A 24,870-nucleotide genomic window follows, 5' to 3' on the forward strand; every position below is an offset into this window, starting at 1 on the left:
GGATTTGCCCCATGTCAGCATGGCAAAATCCAGTCCAGCGAGTTTAGGTTCAGCACTTGTGGATAAAATGTGAGATGTTCACAAAAGTAGCCTCCTGATCTACATTGTGTATTTCTGGTATTTGAATAAATCTTGTGCAATGAATCCCCATTATCGATTAGAAAATGCAAGTGAATTTCTATCTTACACAGAGGAGGAGTTTGAGGTTCCAGACACTAGTGTAGGAGATGAGTGTGCTGTTGAGTTCCAGGATGTTTGTGCCCACTGATTTGATACCATCAATGCATTATGACTTAAGATGGTCCAGATAGTCTTGGGATAGGAAACAGGGCAATATGGTCAAGATGATTAGATACATGCTTAATGGTAAATGAGTTTGACTTCTGGGGCGCGATCCCACCAGCTCGCCACACGGGGGTGGTGATCGGGGAGGGAGGGGCGATCAGCCAGGACGGTGTTGGGGGGGCGTTGATCAGCCGGGCGGCATTCGGAAGGGGGGTGATGTCCGAGTCGGCGGGCAATCGACAGAGGAGGAGGGGAGAAATATTGTTGATGGGTAGGGGGGGAAGTGACAGGACATCTCAGGAGATCGGGATACCTGCGCAGTGACACCCCTAAAGCTCCGCAGCCGGCTTTACAGGTGAGCTGAGGCTCCAGCACACCCCCCCAACCCCAACTCCTGGCGAGAATTGCATGAGGGCTTCTGTTATGCAGGAGCCGGTAATTTATGTTACTTACCTCCCTGGAAAAAAAGGCAAGAAAACCTACTGTTTGTAGAAACGACCTGATTTTGGGTTTTCCTCATTTATTCTGTTATCAGTACATAAATGACTCAATAAGATGGTGCGTGTGAGTGGAGGCCTGTAAAGACCTTGAGCTTTCCTTTATAAGTTGCCGGGAGAATGAGGGAAAAGAAGGTTTGATGAAATGTATGTCTCTATTCAGAGGAACAACAGGGCAATTGCATTTATTTTTAATTGTGACTATTGCTTCAGGACATCTAGTATGTAAAGACGTGGACTAATAGAGTAAAAGGATTAAGCTGCAAACCATATTTGGTGCCAGATTCCGATAAACTGAAAAAGGATGTAACAGAGGGTCTAGTCAAAATTCAGCTGACGTGCGATTAGTAAACCAAAACTAACAAGGGTCCCAGTGGGGGTAAGTAGTCTGGGCCATAATAGTTTTTACTCAGTCTTTAGTATGACATGGTAATAAAATACAAACTTGGTGTGATGATGTATCTGTAATTATGTAATATTAAACTCAGCATAGAACCTCGGTTAGACCACACATGGAGTACCGTACACAGTTTTAGCCTCTACCTTATCAAAAGGATAGAGAATCACTGGAGAACGTGCAAAATCATTTAATAGGATAATACCCATACTGAGATATCATAAGAACGATTTAACAGGCTGGGGCTCGTTTCTCTAGTGGAGGCTGAGAATGTTAATGGTGGAATTCTTTTAAGATTATGAAAGGGTTTGATAGGGCAAACCAAACATAGTGCTTGTAAATATAAGATTATCGCCAATAAATCGAATAGGGAATTTGAGAACACCTTTTACATCCAAAGAGTGGTTAGATTGTAGAACTTACTACCACAAGGAGTAGGTGAGGCAAATAACATAGGTGTATTTAAGGGGAAGCTGGCTAAACACATGAGGGAGAAAGGAATAGAAGGTTATTGTAAAAGATGCTTGTTCACCAGTTAAAGGAAAACACAGCTCACTTGTTTACAGGTTAAAACTATACAGAGGCTTGCAGCCTTGTGGCTGCAATCACCTCCCAAGATGACTGAGTACAGAAGCTTGTGCTGACCAGGGTGATTCCCCCATCCTGCTTGGTTCCACAGGTCATGTGACCCTTATTTCTGCAGGTTAGTCCTTAAAGGGGTAATCGCCACAGTTATGCTGACAGAAATCAGAAATAGGTGACACAGCGGCACAGTAGGTTAGCACTGCTGCCTCACAGCGCCAGGGACCCGGGTTCGATTCCCGGCTTGGGTCACTGTCTGTGTGGAATCTGCACGTTCTCCCTGTGTCTGCGCGGATTTCCTCTGGGTGCTCCGGTTTCCTCCCATAATCCGAAAGATGTGCTGGTTAGGTGCATCGGCCATGCTAAATTCTCCCTCCGTGTACCTGAACAGGCGCCGGAGTGTGGCAACTAGGGGATTTTCACAGTAAGTTCATTGCAGTGTTAATGCAAGCCTACTTGTGACAATAGTAAATAAATAAACTTCAAAAATCGCTGAAGAGGGATGGAAGGAAAATGTGTGCCACTGAAATGTATACACCAACATCATGCTGAGCAGAGCATATAAAAACTGCATTCATCGTGGACCCAAATGTATGGATTTCATTTTTGATGAGACATTGTAGAAATGGAATTGTTATTTTTAATGTGGAGTAAAACCAGTAGCATAGACCTGTCAGTCGGGCTGAATGGTCTCCTTCTGTGCTGCACATTCTTTACAAGTCTATGGAATTAAAACAAAGCATACTTTTTACGAACTTGCTGCTAAAAGGTCTCTCAAGTCTGTCAGTAAGATCAGTAAATATTAAACACTGCTCATCTGAGCGAGATGTGTGAGAATTTCAGTCTTCTCGCTCTCTAATTATAACCCTGATTCATTCCTCCCTTAAAGTATGACTTTCAGGCATGTGGTTTGAATTTAGATTCATACCAGCGTGTGAAAAAACAGGCACCAAATTTAGACGCCCTGTTGTAGAAACGTGGCTTTAGGCCGAGTTGCTACAGTAATTTATAATTAAACTATGCAAAAATTTATTGCTGATTCTCATCAGGGTGTCGGCTGGGGTCAGAGTTTGGGTAAGCAATGACTCCTCCCAAGACATTGGCATAAGATAAATCCTACAGCATTTAACATTATAGAAATATCTGTGTATGACTTAATGTTTCTGTGAAACATCTGGGCTGGGAGTGAAACATTTTTTGAAATTCCTGCTAGGTTTGATTTTGTTAATCTTGTTCTTGACTGAAATATCCTGGCCTCTGAGAAATAGCACTGTGGATTTTATTTCATGCTTAGATGTTCATGTTTTTTTATTCATTCGTGGGACATGGCTGTCACTGACTGGCCAGCATTTATTGCCCATCCCTAGTTGCCCTTGAGATGGTGGTGGTGAGCTGTCTTCTTGAAACACTGCAATCCATGTGCTGTAGGTTGGCCCACAATGCCATTCGGGAGGAAATTCCAAGATTTTGGCCCAGTGACTGCGAAGGAACAGCAATATATTTCCAAGTCAGGATGATGAGTGGCTTGGAGGGGAACTTGCAGGGTGTGGTGTTCCCATGTATCTTTTGCCCTTGTCCTTCTAGATGGAAGTGGCCATTGGTTTGGAAGGTGCTGTCGAAGGATCTTTGTTGAATTGCTGCAGTGCATCTTGTAGATAGTACACACTGCTGATACTGAGCATTGGTGGTGGAGAGAGTGGATGTTTGTGGATGTGGTGCCAATCAAGCGGGCTGCTTTGTCCTGGATGGAGTCAAGCTCTTTGAGTCTTGTTGGAGCTGCGCCTATCCAGGCAAATGGGGAGTATTCCATCACATTCCTGATTTGTGCCTTGTAAATGATGGGCAGGCTTTGGGGAGTCAGGAGGTGAGTTACTTGCCGCAGTATTCCTAGCCTCTGACCTGCTTTTGTAGCCATTGTATTAATGTGGTGAGTCCAGTTGAGTTTCTGATCAATGGTAACCCCAACGATGTTGACTGTAGGGGGGATTCAGTGATGATAACACCATTGAATGTCAAGGGGCGGCGGTTAGATTGTCTCTTATTGGTGATGGTCATTTCCTGGCATTTGTGTGGCGCGAATGTTACTGGTCATTAGAATTAAAGATTTACTAAACGAGTGATTTTAGTATTGTTGCATATGATGTACTGTTAAAAATTAATTTAAGTGCTCAGGTATCCGTAGTCTGTTTCTGAGATGCAGATTGCTGCGAAATAGAACAGAACTCCTACAGGGTAGGCACTGCCAGCCAGCTCCGAACCTGAACTTTGATAATCCAGTGGTAAAGAAAGAACTTGCATTTATGTAGCACTTTCATGGCCTTAGGGCATTCCAAAGTACCTTACAACCAATGAAGTGTCATCACTGGGGCAACTTGGGGGCCATTTTGTACACATGCAGCCAGTTCCCACAAACAGCAACAGGATGATCACAAAGTTCATTTGTTTTGGTGATGCTGATTGAGGAATGAATGTTGGCCTGGCAACTGGAGAACTCTGCATCTCTTCTTCCAAGTAGTGCTGTGGGATCTTTTATCTCCACCTGGGAGATCAGACAGAGTCTTAGTTTAACACCTCAGTCAAAGCGACATCACCTTAGCCAGCTCCCAGAGTACAATACCAGAAGTCTCCAAAATGGAACTTGAACTTGCAACCTTCTGACACAAGGCTGAGAGTGCTGCCACTGAGTCATAGCTGATGTGAATGTTTGACATTAAGAATATTCCGGTTTGTGTAATGGTGTCAGCACACCTTGTAGTAGCACAGAATTGGCCTACAACCAATTTGTGATTTTCTGAGCTCCTGACAAGATGCCCACTGGTCATGAGGCTATTATTTAGGGTGTGGGGAAGAGCAGCAATATTCCAGCTCACCAGTAAACCTTAAGGTTATTCTTTATCAACATGTGCCAGCATCTTAGAACTCCCATTCTAAGCAGAGAATGCCAAGAAAGGTGGGATTTTCATTGCGGTGAAGGGGGGGGGGGGGGGGGGGATGGCGCGGGATGGGCAGTGGTGAGGGGAAGGTGGATGGTGGTGCAGATGTGGCCAGCTGACCTGGGAAATAGTTTGGAGGCAGCCATAGGGGCTGATGGGTGCTGAGGGAAGGCTGTTTAAAAGCCCCACCTCATTGCTGTGGGACTTCTTCACAATCATAATGGTAAAAGTAAGACCCTGTGCCCTTGCTCTTCGCATCTTCCCATCCCCCACACCATCTGCAGGCCAAACTCATGCCATCTTATGTCCCCCACTCACCCACTAATGCCCCTCATGCTCCCATGTCAAGCTTATTCTCATTCACCCACTATACACTGTACAGAACTGATGCACCCTATGGTGACAATATTTTTGTTTTAAAAGATTGCTTTAAAAAACTAATCATTTATTGATGACTTTCCACTTAAACTCTTTTTTACTACAGGTTAATAAAAGTGTCAATCATCCATACTCTTTAACATATCAATACTTGAAACTACAAGCACTTGAAACCTCTTAATCTTGTGTAAATAATCATTGTGCAATTGACAAAAGAGATGAGGTAGCCAGAGCTGTCAATCACACTTTTTTTATCTGGGGCTTAGGTGTTTCAGTTCTCCACTAGCTGCCATAATATTCATATTATGTATTATGAATACATAATACATGAAGCTTATGTATTCAAGCCTCATGAATACATAATGAGGCTTGGCTAAGGGCCCAGAAATCCATTAGAATACTGAAACACCTGATCCCAGGGAAAACATTGCTTGATTTACAGCTCTGGTTCTCTGATCGATGCTATTCCAAGCCAAAGGAGGAGACCTTGGTCAAAGGGGTAGGATTTAAAGAACGACAAAAGAAGAGAGAGGCAGAGTTGTTTTGGGAGAAAATTTCAGAACTTTGGACCTATGCCATTGAAGGCATAGCATTGACAATACTTATGCTAAACTAGTTTGCTTTTTCTTTCTGCAGGCACTGGATGGGTTCGTGCTTCTAGTGAGTGCTGATGGGATGATATTTTATGTCTCTCCTACAATCATCGATTACTTGGGATTTCATCAGGTAGGGAGTCACTATTCTGAAACATTCTATGACATTTTTGTAAGTGATGGCATTCTTCTTGTGTTGATTCTCAAACATCTGACCTTTCCATTCATTGAGTTGTGACCAAGGGCTGAGGATAGAACATGTCTCCCTCTAGGGAAAGGAGGAAACCCTGAGGGACAATCATCCAAAATTGCTGCCTTCTCATTAGTCCCAAAAAGAGCTTGGGCTGTCCCGAGGACATCGTGTGTACACTTCCTCGGGATAAGAGACACTTACAGAGCTTGGAAATGGGAAAATAAAATGAAACAAAAAATGTGTATGTTTTTAAAGAGAATTGTCCGTGTTTGAAAAGTGCACCAGACTTATTAACAATTCTGAATCCCGTTTGAATAAACAGAGTGTGGCTATGCCAATATGAAATTGTTGGGCAGATACTGTTGAGGATGCCTTGATGAGTTTCTGCAGTGTATCGTTCAGGTGGTGGTGGAGGGAGTTGAGGTTTAAGATGGTGGATGGGGAGTCAATCAAGTGAGCTGCTTTATCCTGGATGTTGTTAAGATGCTTGAGTATCGTTGGAGCTGCACTCATCCAGGCAAGCAGAGAGTATTCCATTGCACTCCTGACTTGGGTCTTGTAGATGGTGGACAGGCTTTGGGGGATCAGGAGGTGGGACACTCACCACAGGATTCCCAGCCTCTAACCTGCTCTTGTAGCCAGTGTATTTCTGTGGCTGGTGGAGGAAAGGTGCAACATTGTCTGAGGAGCTGCATGTGGAACTGAACACTGTGCAACCATAAGTGAACATCCCGACTCTGATATTATGAAAAGTCATTGATGAAGCAACCAAAATTTGTTGGACCTAGGACACTGTCTTGAAGAACTCCTATAGCAATGTCCAGGACAGAGGCGATTGGCCTCAAACAGCCACACTATCTTCCTTTGTGCCAAGTATTATTCCAGCTAATGGAGAGTTTCCCACCGATACCCACAGAGTTCAATTTTACTCGGGCCCCTTGATGCCACACTTGAACAAATCCTGCCTTGATGTCAATGGCAGTCACTCTTACAAGGCAATGGCCTGGTGGTATTATCGCTGGCCTATTAATCAGAAATTCAACTAATGTTCTGGGGCCCCTGGTTTGAATCCCGCCATAGCAGATGGTGGAATTTGAATTCAATAAAATATATCTGGAACTAAGAATCTAATGATGACCGTGAAACCATTGTCGATTGTCGGAAAAACACATCTGATTTGATTTGATTTATTATTGCCACATGTATTAGTTCTTGCATGCTATACAGACAAAGCATACCGTTCATAGAGAAGGAAAGGAGAGAGTGCAGGATGTAGTGTCTGGTTCACTAATGTCCTTTAGGGAAGGAAATCTGCCGTCCTTACCTGGTCTGGCCTACATGTGACTCCAGAGCCGCAGCAATGTGGTTGACTCTCAGCTGCCCTCGGGCAACTAGGGATGGGCAAAAAATGCTGGCTCAGCCAGCGACGCCGATGTCCCACGAATGAGTAAAACAAAACACATGGGTAGACTCAGTTCCTTTATTATTGTTTGGATCAATGCTTTAACGCAATCAGGGGCCTGCTGGTCCCGACATAATCCAAACTGAGCATTGTGAAATATACTATGTGAATGCAAGTTCTTCCTATCTTAGCTCTATTGAGGGCCACTCCTATTTACATGTCTACTGAAGTATACCTGGTCCTCAAGATCGAAAGAACAAAATCTTCCCAATCCTGTTTTAAGATTCTTCCCTTCAAATCCAGACCCCCATGCCCATCCTGGTCCTGCTACTCTGCCCCTGATCACTGCCTGAGTTCTACTTTGCTCACACTTTCCAGATAAGTATCTTAAGGATCCTTCAGGGATTATCGTACAGCCAAGAGAATGATCTCCCATATACTTACAAGCTTGTAACAAAAGTCGTATTTCAGACATTGCAAATCCAAATGTCTATCTGGTCTAATGCCAACAGGATTAAGTACTCCTGAAGGAATATGTTTGGCAGATCTCACAAAGATTAAATTGATTCCTCTATACAACAATTCTTTTTGTAGCAATCAAAGCTACCACATAATTGAAGGTCTATTATATAAATGTAGTTGAATAAAATAATACGCTTAATTGACCTTTGTATTTATTGATTTGTCAATAAAAACTGGCTATTTAAAGTGAGGTTTAAATATATAATCACATACACAGGCAATTGCCCTTTGTATTAGCATCAAATAGCACCCATGAGCAGCAAAGGCCTTTCACACAGTTATGTTTACCGCATTGTTGGAGGTGCACCAACAAAACTGTCAGAGGTGCCAATTTTCAGATGAGGCATTAAATCAACTCGATTTTCAAGTTTGCTGACAACACCACCGTAATGGGTCAAATCTCAAACAATGACGAGACAGAGTACAGGAATGAGATAGAGAATATGGTGAACTGGTGTGGCAACAATAATCTCTCCCTCAATGTCAACTAAACGAAGGAGATTGTCATCGACTTTAGGAAGCATAGTGGAAAACATGCCCCTGTCTACATCAACGGGGACGAAGTAGAAATGGTCAAAAGCTTCAAGTTTTTAGGTGTCCAGATCACCAACAACCTGTCCCGGTCCCCCCATGCCGACACTATAGTTAAGAAAGCCCACCAACGCCTCTACTTTCTCAGAAGACTAAGAAAATTTGGCATGTCAGCTACAACTCTCACCAGCTTTTACAGATGCACCATAGAACGCATTCTCCCTGGTTGTATCACAGCTTGGTATGGCTCCTGCTCTGCCCAAGACCGCAAGGAACTACAAAAGTCATGAATGTAGCCCAATCCATCATGCAAACCAACTCCCATCCATTGACTCTGTCTACACTTCCTGCTGCCTCGGCAAAGCAGCCAGCATAATTAAGGATCCCGCGTACCCCGGACATTCTCTCTTCCACCTTTTACCGTCAGGAAAAAGATACAAAAGTCTGAGGTCACGTATCAACCGACTCAAGAACAGCTTCTTCCCTGCTGCCATCAGACTTTTGAATGGACCTACCTCGCACTAAGTTGATCTTTCTCTATACCCTAGCTGTGACTGTAACATTACATTCTGCACTCTCTCGTTTCCTTCACTATGAACGGTATGCTTTGTCTATATAGTGCGCAAGAAACAATACTTTTCACTGTATACTAATACATGTGAGAATAATAAATCAAATCAAATCAAGGACGCATCTGCCCTCTTCAACAGACATAAAGGATTCCATAGCACTATTTTAAGAAGAGCAAGGGAGTTCTTCTTGGTGTCCTCACCAATATTTACCCAACAATCAACATCACCAAAAATGGGTTATTTGATCATTATTTCATTGTTGTTTATGGAGCCTTGTTGCCTGAAAATTTGGTACAGTGTTTCCTACATTACGCTCATGACCATGCTGCCATGAAGTACTTTGGGATGTCCTGAGGTCAGTGAAGGCTTTATATCAGTGCAAGTCTTTCTTCCTTTTGGTTTGCAAAGGGGTGGCACAGTGGTTAGCACTGCTGCCTCACTGCGCCAGGGACCTGGGTTCGATTCCCAGCTTGGGTCACTGTCTGTGTGGAGTCTGCATGTTCTCCCCGTCTCTCCGAAAGACGTGCTGCTTAGGTGCATTGGCCATGCTAAATTCTCCCTCAGTGTACCCGAACAGACGCCAGAGTGTGGCTACTCGGGGATTTTCACAGTAACTTCATCGCAGTGTTAATGTAAGCCTACTTGAGACAATAATAAACAAATGAATAAATCTCCAGCACCTCAAAATTATAATGGTTTAAAATCAGCCGGACTCAGTGAAGGGCAATATAAAATCACCTTGGCCTCAAGCACGAGATAGTTAAAATCAGCCAAGGCTGAGTGAAAAGATATTTAAGATCACCCGGGTCCTGGTGCAGTATGTATTTAAAATCACCCGACTGGCAAAGAGGACAAGCAGGACTGGCCTTCACATTCCCCTTCCCCACTCTGTCACCAATACCCGCCCACAATTAAAACATGCTGTTCAATGTGTAGAATGGACTTGTGTGCGGAGTGTTGGTGGCAATAGCTCTGGAATCGACCCAATTGGATGTATCAATCGCAGGAAGTTTGGGAATGTGGGGCTAAGATAGGTCACGGTGGCACAGTAGTTAGCACTGCTGCCTCACAGCGCCAGAGACCCGGGTTCAATTCCAGCTCGGGTGACTGTCTGTGTACAGTTTGTAGATTCTCCCCGTGTCTGCATGGGTTTCCTGCCACACTTCAAAGATGTGCAGGTTAGGTTGATTGGCCATGCAAAATTGCCCCTTAGTGTCAGGGGGACTAGCAAGGTAAATATGTGGGGTTACGGGGATAGGACCTGGGTGGGATTGTTGTCGGTGCAGACTCGATGGGCCGAATGGCCTCTGTCTGCACTGTAGGGATTCTACGATTCCCTGGGTTTAACCTGAGTCAGTAAAATTCAAAGCATTTCGAACTCAGAAACCGGGAGCATGAATATATTTTCTTTGAATATAAGATTGGAATTTGAACACTCAGACACAGTACTATTTGGCACTTTGCAGTCACTACCAACCTAGTATCGGTTTCCTGTTCACCTCAATGAAAGGCGTACAGAATGAATGCAAAGTTATTAATAAAATGCAGTCGGTTACTTATAATTATTGCCTTTGAACAAAAACAAGCGGCTGCCAGGAGAAATACTGCAGGAGAAATCTTTCAGCAGGCAGGTCTCATGCAACCGACATTTGATCTGTCAGTTAGAGTGTTGTGGGAAATGTTTCAAAGCGTTGGCTACATGGGACCACAGTGTTTGAATGTTCAGTCATTGTTTTCCGCTCTTTCGCTCCTTGCGTGCAACAGCTCTGGAAAAAATGGAGAGGATAAATATTTCCAAACGCCTTGTCATCCAGTGATATAAAGCATTCCTAAGCCACATGGACTGCAGGCTTCAAGAAGGCTGATCGCCACCTTCTTCTCAAGAGCAATTACGAATGGGCTAGCCAGCGACGCCCACATCCCGTGAAAGCATTAAACTCCTGTTGGGGCGGGGGGGAGGGGAGGGGGGAGCGAAGGGAGAAACGCAAAAGTTTTTTTATTTCAGAATTTTAGTCCAAGTTGAAGCACAATTGATCAGAATTGGGAGCAGCAGCCTGTATAAATGTGAATGATCACACAGCCTAGACACGAACTAGAGGGTGCTGCCACAGTGTTAGTTGTGGCTCAGTTGGTACCACTCTTGCCTCTGAGTCCAAAGGTTGTGGGTTCACTTTCTACCCAAAGGACGTGGGCATATGTCCTAGGCTGACAGGCCAATGGGCGGCACAGTGGTTAGCACTACTGCCTCCCAACGACAGAGATCTGGGTTCGATTCCTAGCTTAGGTCACTGTCTGTGTAGAGTCTGCATTGTTCTCCCCGTGTCTGCATGGGTTTCCTTCGGGTGCTCTGGTTCCCTCCCACAGTCCGAAAGATGTGCTGTTTAGGTGCATTGGCCATGCTAAATTCTCCCTCAGAACAGACACCGGAGCGTGGCAACTAGGGGATTTTCACAGTAACTTTATTGCGGTGTTAATGTAAGCCTACTTGTGACACTGATAAATAAACTTTAAGCAATGCAGTGCTGAGGGAGTGCTGCACTGCCTGTCAGCTGAGACATTAAACTGAGGCCCGACCTGTTCCCTCAGGTAGATGTCCTTCTTTCAAAGAAGAGTAGGGCAGTTTTCCCTGCCATCCTGACTCGTGTTTATCACTGAACCAGCATCACTGGAAAAGATTTTGATGTTATTTATTGCTGCTTGTGGGACCTCTTTATGTGTAAATGTAGCCACCAGGTTTACAACAATAGCCACAGGCATGATTTTCCTGATCTTCCTGCAGTGAATATTGTCGCGGGCGGGACAGGAAAATTTGAGGCCACTCTCCAAGTTTTCCAGCCCCTCCACGATGGTGCCTGCCATTAGCGGGACTCGAAAATCCCAGCCTACGTTCCAAAAAAAAAGTCACAAAGTGCTTTGAGACAAATTGAGATTGAAAAAGCAGCATATAAATATTTCTTTAAAGAAATTAATAAGTTTAAAGAAGTTATTTAAATATAATAGTAAAAGCAAACATCATAAATCGGTGATTACTACTGGAGCAATCAGTTATGTCAGTTGAGTTTTGGGAGTAATATCTTGTATTAGTGCTGCTTGTTTTAGACTAGTAAGAGTATTAACAACACCAGGTTAAAGTCCAACAGGTTTATTTGGTAGTATTTAGACTAGCCAGCACAATCATTTCACCACCAACCTCTTCTGAATCTTGTGGCAATTTTTGAATGATTTTGTTTCCTCCAAACCTTCAAAGTTCCTTCAGGCATAACGGGTCGGGTTCTCATCTGGCTGGAGAGGTGCGTTTCGATTTGCAAAGAACCAGGCTTGGAATTTTTCCGGAGGAGATCTGATTTTCTTCCACATTCCAGAATCCATGCCATTTTTGTATGTCTTTTTCACTGGTCGGGAATGTTTCCCTGTGTGAGACACACATCCGCGTCCCCACTGATTTTGCATTCTCCCGTATAAGAGGGGGACAATAATTGCATTTCCTAACCCCCGCCATTTTGTTTGTGACTTGCACATTTATGAAACTGAAACGTGCTCGGCTTTCTCAGCCTTTTGATTAAGACCAAGTGTAGTTTGCTGATCCTGCATTTGGTAGAAGTCAATGAGCTTACACTGAGGCTTCATTTGAAGCAATTTTTTAAAACGCCATCTAGGCCTTTTGGCTAAGATGAAGCTCAGATCAAGCACTGGAGGGGGATGTAATGCCTCATCCTGTCAACTTGGACCTTGTTGATTGAGCCCAAGACAGGAAAAAGGGAGCCTGTCTTGTCAGCTTGGATCTGTAATGTCTCTTTTGTCGGGACTTTGATCGAACCAATTTGATTTTTGGTTGGATATAACTTTAAAAAAAACCTGAAACTTGCTAGGCCAGAAGAGGTCAGGGGTAAAGTGCAGCAACTTTCCTTCACGCCTTTTCTGCACCTTTCAAACTACGGAACACTCTCTGTAATCCCCTGGCAGGGAGGAGGGTGCAGAAGGAGAACTCCCTTCAAGACACACCTGGTAAGACTGCGAGATCCCACAGAGATCAGACGCAGAGATCTGGTCAGAGCTCGTCACAAAACATTGTGCTTCACCTTCAAGGCTATTGCGGAGCACTGGCCTCTGGTTTTCCCTTGGCTAGATGTTTTCTCGTGAAAGCTTGCCAAGCTCAGACAGCACCTCTGGGGACAGACACGTCCTCCTCTGAGAATGCCTCTCAGTCATATCAAGGTGTGTTGCCTTGTTCCTGTACCACCTCGCAACCACTTGGAGCCATGACAAGCGAGGGCTAGAGAAGATACTCTGGCTACTAAAGTAAAAGTTTATTTATTAGTCACAAGTAGGCTTACATTAACACTGCAATGAAGTTACTGTGAAAATCCCCTAGTCACCACATTCCGGCGCCTGTTCACTGAGGGAGAATCTAGCAAGGCCAATGCACCTAACCAGCACATCTTTCGGACTGTGGGAGGAAACCGGAGCACCCGGAGGAAACCCACGCAGACATGGGGAGAACTGCACACAGACAGTGACCCAAGCTGGGAATCGAACCCAGGTCTCTGGCGCTGTGAGGCAGCAGTGCTAACCATTGTGCCACCATACTGTACTCAACATAAAGGATCAGAAATTAAAAAAAGCTTCTGCTTTCCTCTAAGATTGATTTGATTTGTTTATTATTGCCACATGTATTAGTATACAGTGAAAAGTATTGTTTCTTGCGTGCTACACAGACAACGCATACCATACATAGGGGAGGAAAGGAGAGAGTGCAGAATGTAGTGTTACAGTCATAGCTAGGGTGTAGAGAAAGATCAACTTAATGCGAGGTTAACAAATGCGAGGTTATTCACTTTGGAAGAAATAATAGCAAATTGGATTATTATCTAAATGGAAAGAAATTAGAACATGCTGCTGTGCAGAGGGACCTGGGGGTCCATGTGCATGAGACGCAAAAACCCAGTCTGCAGGTGCAACAGGTGATCAAAAAGGCAAATGAGATGTTGGCCTATATCGCAAGGGGGATAGAATATAAAAGCAGAGATGTCTTGCTGCATCTGTACAGGGCATTGGTGAGGCCGCAGCTGGAATACTGTATTGGTCCCCTTATTTGCGGAAGGATATATTGGCCTTGGAGGGAGTGCAGAGAAGGTTCACCAGGTTGATACCAGAGATGAGGGGTGTTGATTATGAGGAGAGACTGAGCAGATTGGGTTTGTACTCGTTGGAATTTAGAAGGCTGAGGGGGGATCTTATAGAGACCTATAAGATAATGAAGGGGCTGGATAGGGTAGAGGTGGAGAGATTCTTTCCACTTAGAAAGGAAACTAGAACTAGAGGGCACAGCCTCAAAATAAAGGGGGGTCAGTTTAGGACAGAGTTGAGGAGGAACTTCTTCTCTCAGAGGGTGGTGAATCTCTGGAATTCTCTGCCCACTGAAGTGGTGGAGGCTACCTCGTTGAATAGGTTTAAATCACGGATAGATGGATTCCTGATCGGTAAGGGAATTAGGGGTTATAGGGATCAGGCGGGTAAGTGGAACTGATCCACTTCAGATCAGCCATGATCTTATTGAATGGCGGAGCAGGCTCGAGGGGCTAGATGGCCTACTCCTGCTCCTATTTCTTATGTTCTTTGGTCCTCCCATACAGATTTTGACCTGTAGCATCTTAAAGTCCAAACCTGTGTCTGTCTATATTGAAACTTTCATTCAGCTGGCACTAGCTTCAATCTGACATGTCCATTTCTGTACGTGCAGACTGATGTGATGCACCAGAGTGTGTACGACTTCATCCACGTCGATGATCGGCAGGAGTTCCAGAGGCAGCTACACTGGGCAATGAATCCACCACAGCAAGTGTCAGGGCAGGAACCTCCAGGCCAGGGAGCGAGTGGTACGTACTTTCCGACAACTTGCTTTCTCGTGACCCTCGATGTACAATGACATACAAGGAGTGACCCTTTTACCGTAGCAGTAAAATAAGAATGATTTAAGATTTTACTGAACAGGTGAGGGTGGACCTTTTAGTTTCATAGCACCTGGTTTTTACAACTAGGTGTTTTTATAAAAAAACATAACAGAGAACAAAAACATTCAGCCAGACAGTGTTGAGATTGCAGTCAAATATAGACCAGCCCAAGCCAGAAGCTCTCCATTTTTGAACTCGTTGGGAGGGTCTTGTGACTTTGTCCAGTAATATTAATTTAACAACTGAGATTCAGCAACCCACTTTATATCTCCCAATTTTCAATTCTGTTGACTTTAATTGTTATACTGTCACACAAACTCAAAATTAAGTTTATTTATTAGTCACAAGTAGGCTTACATTCTTCTCCTCAAGCTTGGCTTTTTAATGACTGTCTGGCAGTTTTTATTGTCCTGTTTCTAGTGCCAGATCACAAATTGCAAAATTAAGTGAATTCAATTCTATAATTTCTTGGAACTCACAAGGGCCGGAACTTTCCACTCTGGTGAAATTCAGATGATATTTATTTCAGTGCAACAGTACGATAGAAGACTAGCGTATCCACCAGGGGCAGCACAGTGGTTGACACTGCTGCCTCACAGCGCCAGGGACCCGGGTTCGATTCCCGGCTTGGGTCACTGTTTGTGTGGTGTTTGCACATTCTTCCTGTGTCTATGCGGAGTTTGCACATTCTCCCCGTGTCTGCGGGAGTTTCCTCCGGGTGCTCTGGTTTTCTCCCGCAGTCCAAAGATGTGCAGGTTAGGTGAATTGGCTGTGCTAAATTCTCCCTCAGTGTAGCCAAACAGGTGCCAGAGTGTGGCAACTAGGGTATTTTCACAGTAACTTCATTGCAGTGTGAATGTAAGCCTACTTGTGACTAATATATAAACTTTCATTTTAGCTTTATGTTAGGTGACCTTCACTGGAAAACCCTATATTGTCATTAGTTCTATATCTGACCCACACTGCCAGCTAATGAAATCCCCATGGCAACAGAGCCCCATAAAGTTATTATTTTCCCATCATTAAAACCAACCATTAAAAACAAGGCAGCTGTGGGTGTTCGAATTTCAGAAGCATTCTCTCAGCGGACAAGATTCCCTGTGGAGAAGCAGTCGTGTCAGATTGTAGCTGTGGAAAATAATGGGCGATCGAGCAAACGATCAAGTGTGGAGGTAACTCGTTGGGGATAAATATTAATCCTCTACCACTTTGTCAGATCACTAACTCGCCTTGGCTGTTAACTCTGGCTCATTGGTGGCAGTCTTGCCACCAATTTGAAAGGTTTGGCGTCCACCTCGGAGACTTGAGTCCATAATCTAGACTGATACTGCACTGCATTACTGAAGGAATGCCATGTTGTCATAGTCTTTCGGACGGACTATTAAATTAAGATCCTGTTTGCCTCTCAGCTGAACATCAAAGATTTGATGCCACTATTTTGAAGAAGAGTCGGGGAAGTTTCCCCCAGAATTTACCAACAGCGCCCAACTGGTCATAAACTCATTGCTGTGACCTTGCTATGGGCAAATTGGCTGCCCTATTTCCTACATTACAATAGTGGCTATACTTCAGGTATACCTCATTGGCTGAGCAATGAGTTTTGCATCCGTCAGGCACGCACACTCAGGGGGCCCAGAGGCCGGCGCGGAATACACTTCCAGCTGCGATCAGAACCAGAACACTGGCCAATTAATGGGCAGCCAGTGTAAAATACATGCTGGGAAAGCTTCAGCACTGCTGGGTAAGGTAGAGAGAGGATGGGTGTGGAGAACAGGCAGAGTACAGGTTTGTGCTTCTAATGGGCTCCCTCAAGGGGACAGCTGCTGCGGAGCTGCCTCTGGGAGCTTCGGACCTGTACAAAATAAATCCCAATAAAAAAACACTGCACACAATATTTAGGCAGCACATTTGAACACAAACCTCAGTCCCCAGACACCTATTAAAGGTTGCTGCTAGAGGGTAAAAGCACCTGGCCAATCAGCCCACCCACCAACCATACAAGTAGACAGGCCACATAAAATTGCTTTCAGTTGGCTCCCTAATGGGCTAAATTGCCTGTTCGGCTGTCGGCGGGAATGCTTCCAACTCTTGCAGCGACTGAAATATCGCGTGTGTCTTCCTGCACAATTACACGTGCTTCTGGGTTGGACACGCGCATATCTGAGCAACGTAAAATTCTGGCCTTTGTGTATTTTTTAAGAGAAGATAAAGAAGTAAAGTTCATTACAAAATGGAATTCATTTTATTCCGTGTAAGTTCAAGTACTGTTTTATGTTGTTTAAATCTCAAATTATAGCTGCGGTAAATTTGGTAAACACAAATGGAATTTAAATTATTAGTGTCATCTTGTGGTGTTAGTAGGTTGCAAAGTAGGGCTGCAGTCCCGCATTGGAGACCATAATCTTAGCAGACACTTCACTATGGCATTAAGAGTGCAGTGCGTTGTCAGGCCCCCTTCCGATGGTATATTGAGACAAAGTCTGAGCAGTCTGTCCAGGTAGATTTTAAAGACCTGGGAGGACGACTTGAAAATGTGCATGGGGTGATCTTCCTTTTGTCTTGTTTTTTCCTCAATAAATCAAACTAAATGTAGAAATGAACTGGTCACTACCTTTGCTGCTTGCAAAATGGCTGCTGTGTTCCATCACCTAGCAAGAGTGAGTACACTTCACTCAATATGAATCACATTGGTACATTCTGAAAGACCTAAAGGTTCGATATAAAATGCAAGTTCCTTCTTTGCAGCATTCCAAGGCGCATTGAGTCACCCGAAACCTTCCGCTGCCCTATTTATCGCTGTATCTTTTCTATCGGATAGCGCTGTTGATCTGATATGTCGGTGGGAGATTCATAATTCTGAGGCTACCTTTACCCTGTCCAATTTCAGGTGATGAGTATCTGGGTCCATTCAAAGTTCACGACCCCAAGATTCTGCCGCCAGAGTTTTCTCCGTTTTTGAACCGTTGTTTCATCAGCCGAGTGCGTTGCCTGTTGGACAGCACTTCTGGATTCCTGGTATGTAAATGGTTGACAAAAGGCCTGTCAATTGTCAACTGATTTGGGATCCAAATGGTTAAATTCGTATTGACAGCCCAGATGTGGGACTGTGATGAGGAGTTTACAATTATAAAGATGTCGCAGCTTGCCTCTCACGGAAATGAGAGGGAGCTCACACGTAAGATGTGATTGTACAGACATGTGGACCTTTCCTCCACTCTAAGTCTTCATTTAATGAATGACAATAAGTGTCGCAATTTTGCGCCTGTGTTTGCCGCAGGCACTAACAACAGTGTGGGCAGAAAAAGTCAGCAAACAAGGATTTTGTGAGCGAGAACTCGTTCTCTGATTCTCCCCACGCTTCAGCAGTGATATAATGAGGTTCCCATTCCCAGAAAGGTCAGGAGTCTAATTTCAATAAATTAACATTAGAGGGCTCTCCCGCCATAACATAGCATCCTAACAGTACAGAAGGAGGCCATTTGGCCCATCGAGCCTGCACCAACAACAATCCCACCCTATCCCCGTAACCCCACATATTTACCTTGCTAATCCCCCTGAAACTAGGGTCAATTTAGCATGGCCAATCAACCTAACCCGCACATCTTTGGACTGTGGGAGGAAACCGGTGCACCCGGAGGAAACCCACGCAGACACGAGGAGAACGTGCAAACTCCACATAGACAGCGACCTAACCTAGGGATCGAACCTGGGTCCCTGGCGTTGTGAGGCAGCAGTGCTAACCACTGTGCCACTGTGCTGCCCACGTTCCCCCACATTAGGAATTCCCCGCTCGCCGACGTGACATGACGTCAGTAAGGTTTACAACTGCATTTTACAAACAGGAATCAGGCAAAGGGAACAGGGGCACACAGAGAGGTATAGCTCACTGGGGATGGGGGGGGGAGAGGTTCATGCCCGGGTAGTACCAAGGTGGAGCCCACTGAGGAACTCGATTGGGGAGTTTCCTCTTGTGCATGTCGGGGGAGGTTCCCCTTGTGCTGGGGGCTGTGGGAGGGAATTCCCCATGTCAGGGAAGGTTGTTGGGGAGTTCTTAGTTTATTATCAGAGATCGGGCATACTTTAATAAAGATGTTGCTGGCTTTTTCCGGTCCCGTGCCGCCCCTGCAGTCTGACACCGTGAGCCTTGCCTCCATCTTCTTCTGCACAGAGTGGCGAGAGAAACCAACGGTGTAACCAGTGAGCCGCACGCTGGGTTTCCTGCCTCAGCCGGGACTCTGTGCAAGAAACACAAAACTCTGCCTAAGGAACCCAAAGTTTTAATTCTTCAGTCTGCAGGTCAATAATATTTGCGTTAACAGAATTTAGATTTTGTAGTATTAAGTGCTCATGAACCTACACCTTCTGTAGTATAATGTTGTTCGCCTTTGGGGAAAAGAATCCTGTGTGTGTGCCAGTTATGGTCCCTGATAACAAGCTCTGGGGGTCCCAGTTGAACTATGGAGGCCTGCTCCCAATAAAGGTACACTGAAATTGGGCCCAACCGTGTGAGAGCCGTGGGGATTGTGGAGGGGTTGGGAGTTGCGAAACTGGCATATTCTAATACTGATGCTACCAAAGAGACCAGGAAACCATTTAGCTTGGAGAGACCAGAGGATGGTACCAGTAGACTGGCAGGAGCTGAGAGACGTGTGTAGTGTGGCATGGGCACTAAGCAGGCCCTTTGGAATGTTAAATAAAAAAGGAATAGGCCATTCAGCCATTCTAGTCTGTTCTGTCAATCCATAGAAACCCTACAGTGCAGAAGGAGGCCATTCGGCCCATCGAACCTACACCGACAATAATCCCATCCAGGCCCTGTCCCCGTAACCTCACATATTTACCCCGTTAATCCCTGTAACCTACGCCTCCCAGGACACTAAGAGGCAATTTAGCATGGCCAATCCACCTAATCCGCACATCTTTAGACTGTGGGAGGAAACCGGAGTATCCGGAGGAAACCCACGCAGACACGGGGAGAATGTGCAAACTCCACACAGACAGTGACCCAAGCCGGGAATCAAACCCAGGTCTCTGGAGCTGAAAGGGAGCAGTGCTAACCACTGTGCTGCCGTGCCGCCCATTCCATTAGATCATGGTCGATATGCATCTTAATTTTGCTTACCTACCTTGATTCTAAAACCCTTAATACCTTACCCAACAATATTCAATTGGTCTCAGTCTTCATATTTTCAATTGACATCAACAGCTTTTTGGGAGACAGTTCCATATTTCCACTACCCTGGGTGTGAAGAAGTGCTTCCTGATATCACCCATGTATGGCCTAGCTCTAATTTCAGCATTATTTCCCCCTTGTTCTGGTCTCCCTCAACAGAGGAAATTGGTTTTCTCTCTCTACCCTATCAATTCTTCCAATCAACTTAAGCCACCAAATTGGATCACCCCTTAATCCTCTACAATTGAGGAAATTATAGTGTCAGTTCCGCCCAGTTACAACCATGTCGCCAAACTTGGGGTTCACGAAGTTTTTTGCTCTGGTTGTCTAACTTCCTTCCTTTTTTCACTCCTCCTCCTTCCCTTCCACCTTCTCATGAAAGACGATGCAGTTTCAAGGCAGACTGAAGTTTCTCCAGGGACAGAGGAAGAAAGCTGGGTCTGGGGCCAACCTTCCGCCACAACTGGGTTTGTTCTGTATCGCCGTGCCTCTGCTGTTCCCTCCCATCAGCGAACTCAAGCTGAAAGGCTTGCTCCTCAAGGGCAAACACAGGCTCGACCTCAGCCCGACCACACTCGATGCCAAGTAAGTTCCCTATCTCAATTCTCCTGGAGTTTTCAGCAATGCACTGTCTGTGGGGTGATGGAAGCAGATACAATTGTAACTTTTGAAACATATCTTTGAGAAAGAAAGACTTGCAGGTGCAATGGGAGTGGGATTATTGGATAGCTTTGCCATGCCTTCTTCCTTTATTCTTTCATGGGGCGTGGGTGTTACTGGCTGGGGCAGCATTTGTTGCCCATCCCTAGTTGCCCTTGAACTGAGTGGCTTGCTCGGCCATTTCAGTTAAGAGCAATCACATTGCTGTGGATCTGGAGTCACATGTAGGCCAGGCCAAGTAACGATGGCAGAATTCCTTCCCTGAAGGAACATTAGTGAACCAGATGGGTTTTTGCAACAATCGACAACGGTTTCCACATTAGACTTTTAATTCCAGATTTTTGTTTTACTAAATCTTCTGTGGTGGGGTTCGAACCCAAGTCACTGGACTACCAGTCTAGCGACAATACCACAATGCCTTCCCTGTGCTGTATGATCCTACAAAATGTGGGTTAGTCAAAAAGAAGTGGGAATAAAGAAAGCTCCTGAGAACCGGAATGTATTGAAGAGTTTGAGACCCACATTGCCTCATAGACTTGGCTCACTGGTGTCTTTTAGAGAAGAAATTCCTTCGTCCATACCCAGCCTGGGCAGCTCTTTGACTTGGTCCGTCAACAGCATGGTTGCAAAGCAGACTTAATGGGCTGAATGGCCTACTTCTGCTCCTACGTCCTATGGAGTTTGTTATGTTGTGGCACTCATGCGTCATCAAGAGATTTCAGGTGGAACAAAAGGTATTGATTGAGAAGAGAAGCTTGGTACAGTCGTTTGCAGCCCTTAGCTGCACGAGAGCAGCAGCTCCAGTCTCTAGATCCTCTCAACATGGCTTCCAGATCATTCTCTTGAGAGAGGACTCCACCCTCTGGGGTGATCACTCACTCTCAGTCCCCATTGGTCCTTCAAGTCAGATGACTGACTTCTGCTGTACTGCCTTAAAGAGACAGACACAACATACTTCTAACTACCTTCCGGAGTGACCTAGCAAGTTATATGAAACGGCTACTCAGGGCAACTAGAAATGGGCATTAAATGCTGCCCTTGCTGATATTGTCCACCCTGATTACCCTGAGAAGGTGGTGCAGGGCTTTCTTCTTGAATTACTTGTAAGTTGACACATCTAAGCGCCTTGTTAGGCTATTTCAGAGGGAAGTTGGTGCAATCACGGTGAATGTTATTTTTATTGATGCCGGCTCTTTATTTCCACATTTTTACCTCTGTCACTAAAAGTGGATAGAGTTCATGTTTTTGTTTGTAAACAATATATCTCAAAAACCAATGGATGGATTTCAACAAAACTTTTTTTATAAGTTTATTACTTATTGTTACAAATAGGCTTACATTAACACTGCAATGAAGTTACTGTGAAAATCCCCTAGTTGCCACACTCCGGCGCCTGTTCGGGTACAATGGGGGAGAATTTAGCATGGCCAATGCACCGAACCAGCACGTCTTTCAGACTGTGGGAGGAAACCGGAGCACCCGGAGGAAACCCACGCAGACACAGGGAGAATGTGTAGACTCCACACAGACAGTGACCCAAGCTGGGAATCGAACCCGGGGTCCCTGGCATTGTGAGGCAGCAGTGCTAACCACTGTGACACCGTGCCACCCCGTATCTGTGTATCTTGGTACACAGATAGGATATGGCCAAAACTGATGAGTTTTTGATGAAGCTGTGAATCCAGATCTGGACTATTAACATTGGGGGGGCTTATTGATTTTTTTAAAGAATATTTATTTAGAATGTTGTTGATTGTTTTAGAATGTTGTGGATCATCTCAACTGCTGAGTATGTATTTGTCACAGCTACAGATGTGAGCAGAGTTTTCAGAACAGGTTGTTGGATGTGGATTGGCCTGAAGCTTCCTCAGTATGATAGAAGCTCTTAATACAGAGATTTTCTGATCCAGCTTTGTGGTTGCAGAGCATCAGCTAGGCAGTGAAAAGCCTCAAAAAGGAGCTGCATAATCGTAATGATGATGAATTAACACAGTGTGGCAGGGATGTAGGAAAATAGAGCATAGAAAATAGGAGCGTGAGTTATGCCTTCAGTTGAGTTATTTTAAACAGAAGTGGGTGGCATGGTGGGGCAGTGGTCAGCACCACTGTCTCACAGTGCCAGGGACCTGAGTTTGATTCCGGCCTCGGGTCACTGTCTGTGTGGAGTTTGCACGTTCTCCCCGTGTCTACGTGGGTTTCCTCCGGGTGCTCCGGTTTCCTCCCTCAGTCCAAAGATGTGCAGGTTAGGTTGATTGGTCATGCTAAATTGCCCCTTAGTGTCAGGGAGATTAGCAGGGTAAAGATGTGGAGTAAAGGGTGGGATTGTTGTCAGTGCAGGCTCAATGGGCTGAATGGCCTCCTTCTGCACTGCAGGGATTCTATGATTCTATGAATTCAAGATTTCAAAGTGCCAAGTGATTTTAGCTCTCATTATCTGGACTATTAGTTTAAGCGTCTGAATTATTAGCCCAGAACCATTACACATTATATTGATAAAACCATTCTGGATGACAGCAGGCATTCAGTGGATAGATCGTGATGGCAGCAGGTGCTGAAATGTGATAACGATGCACATAAAACAAGTAATCATAAGTCATAACATATATACAGACAATCATTAAAATAAAAATAAAGAATAAAAAGATAACAGGGTTGCACAATTGTGAACATTTCAGTATAGAAATAATTATAGAAAGTATAGAAAGGGGCGGCACGGTAGCTCGGTGGTTAGCACTGCTGCTTCACTGCTCCAGGGACCTGGGTTTGATTCCCGGCTTGGGTCACTGTCTGTGTGGAGTTTGCACATTCTCCTCGTGTCTGTATGGGTTTCCTCCGGGTGCTCCAGTTTCCTCCCACAGTCCAAAGATGAGCGGGTTAGGTTGATTGGCCAGGTTAAAAATTGCCCCTTAGACTCCTGAGATACGTAGGTTAGAGGGATTAGCGGGTAAATATGTGGGGGTAGGGCCTGGGTGGGATTGTGGTTGGTGCAGACCCGATGGGCCGAATGGCCTCCTTCTGCACTATAGGGTTTCTATGATTTCTATGAATTAAAATACTTTGCAAAATGCAGGTCCCTTTAATTTACAGACAAGAACACTGAATTCCTCTTCAAAGTTAAAGTTTATTTATTAGTCACAAGTAAGGCTTACATTAACACTGCAATGAAGTTACTGTGAAATTCCCCGAGTCGCCACAGTCCGGTGCCTGTTCGGGTCAATGCACCTAACCAGCATGTCTTTCGGACTGTGGGAGGAAACCGGAGCACCCGGAGGAAACCCACACAGACACAGGGAGAATGTGCAAACTCCACACAGACAGTGACCCAAGCCGGGAATCGAACCCAGGTCCCTGGAGCTGTGAGGCAGCAGTGCTAACCACTGCCACCTCTAGTTCAGTTCAGACCACACCTCCACCCACCCCAGTCCACTCCTTGTCCATTTTCACTGACCTTAGCTACAAGCAAAGCCAGAGCTGTTCAAATCCAGGAAAACATCAGGGAACATCAGATGGCTCCCGGGTGGACCAAAGACTACAAAAGATTGTGAACGTAGCCCAGTCCATCACACAAACCAGCCTCCTATCCATTGACTCAGTCTATACTTCCCGCTGCCTCGGGGAAAGCAGCCAGCATAATCAAAGACCCCACGCACCCCGGACATACATCCATTGGGAAAAAAATACAAAAGTCTGAGGTCACGTACCAACCGACTCAAGGACAGCTTCTTCCCTGCTGCCATCAGACTTTTGAATGGTTCTATCACCTATTAAGCTGATCTTTGTCTTCACCCTATCTGTAACTACAACACTATATTTTGCACCCTATCCTTTCCTACTTCCCTATGTACTTTATGAACGAGTGTCAGGGGGTCTAACAGGGTAAATATGTGGTGTTTTGGGCGTGGGTGGGATTGTGGTCGGTGCAGGCTCAATGGACCGATTGGCTTCCTTCTGCAATGTAGGGATTCTATGGTATGCTTTGTCTGTATAGTGCTCAAGAAACAATCACTTTTCACTGTATCCCAGTACATGTAACAATAATAAATCAAATTAAAAAGTGTTACCCCTTTCTCACCTTTTCCTAGCCACCCCGCCCCCTCCCCTCCTCCCCTCAACCCTCCGCACGTCGATCTCCTGCCCCAAACCCAGGACTGAAAGAATTGATCCTGGTTCAGGATGCTGCCGGTTCCTTCCCATCATTGAT

General features: G+C 45.0%; 1 protein-coding gene across 1 annotated transcript in view; it reads left to right on the plus strand.

Annotated features, from left to right (window-relative positions):
- Nucleotides 1-24,870, plus strand: part of ahrra (aryl-hydrocarbon receptor repressor a) — a 212,520-nt gene that overhangs the window by 174,019 nt on the left and 13,631 nt on the right. The window contains exons 5-8 of the mRNA XM_078197936.1: nt 5,709-5,798; nt 14,626-14,761; nt 17,724-17,851; nt 20,392-20,594. Of these exons, the coding sequence (XP_078054062.1) occupies nt 5,709-5,798; nt 14,626-14,761; nt 17,724-17,851; nt 20,392-20,594 (557 nt within the window). The remainder of the gene's footprint in view (nt 1-5,708; nt 5,799-14,625; nt 14,762-17,723; nt 17,852-20,391; nt 20,595-24,870) is intronic.

The sequence above is a fragment of the Mustelus asterias genome, chromosome 2 (genome assembly GCF_964213995.1).
Source record: "Mustelus asterias chromosome 2, sMusAst1.hap1.1, whole genome shotgun sequence".
Lineage (NCBI taxonomy): Eukaryota > Metazoa > Chordata > Chondrichthyes > Carcharhiniformes > Triakidae > Mustelus > Mustelus asterias.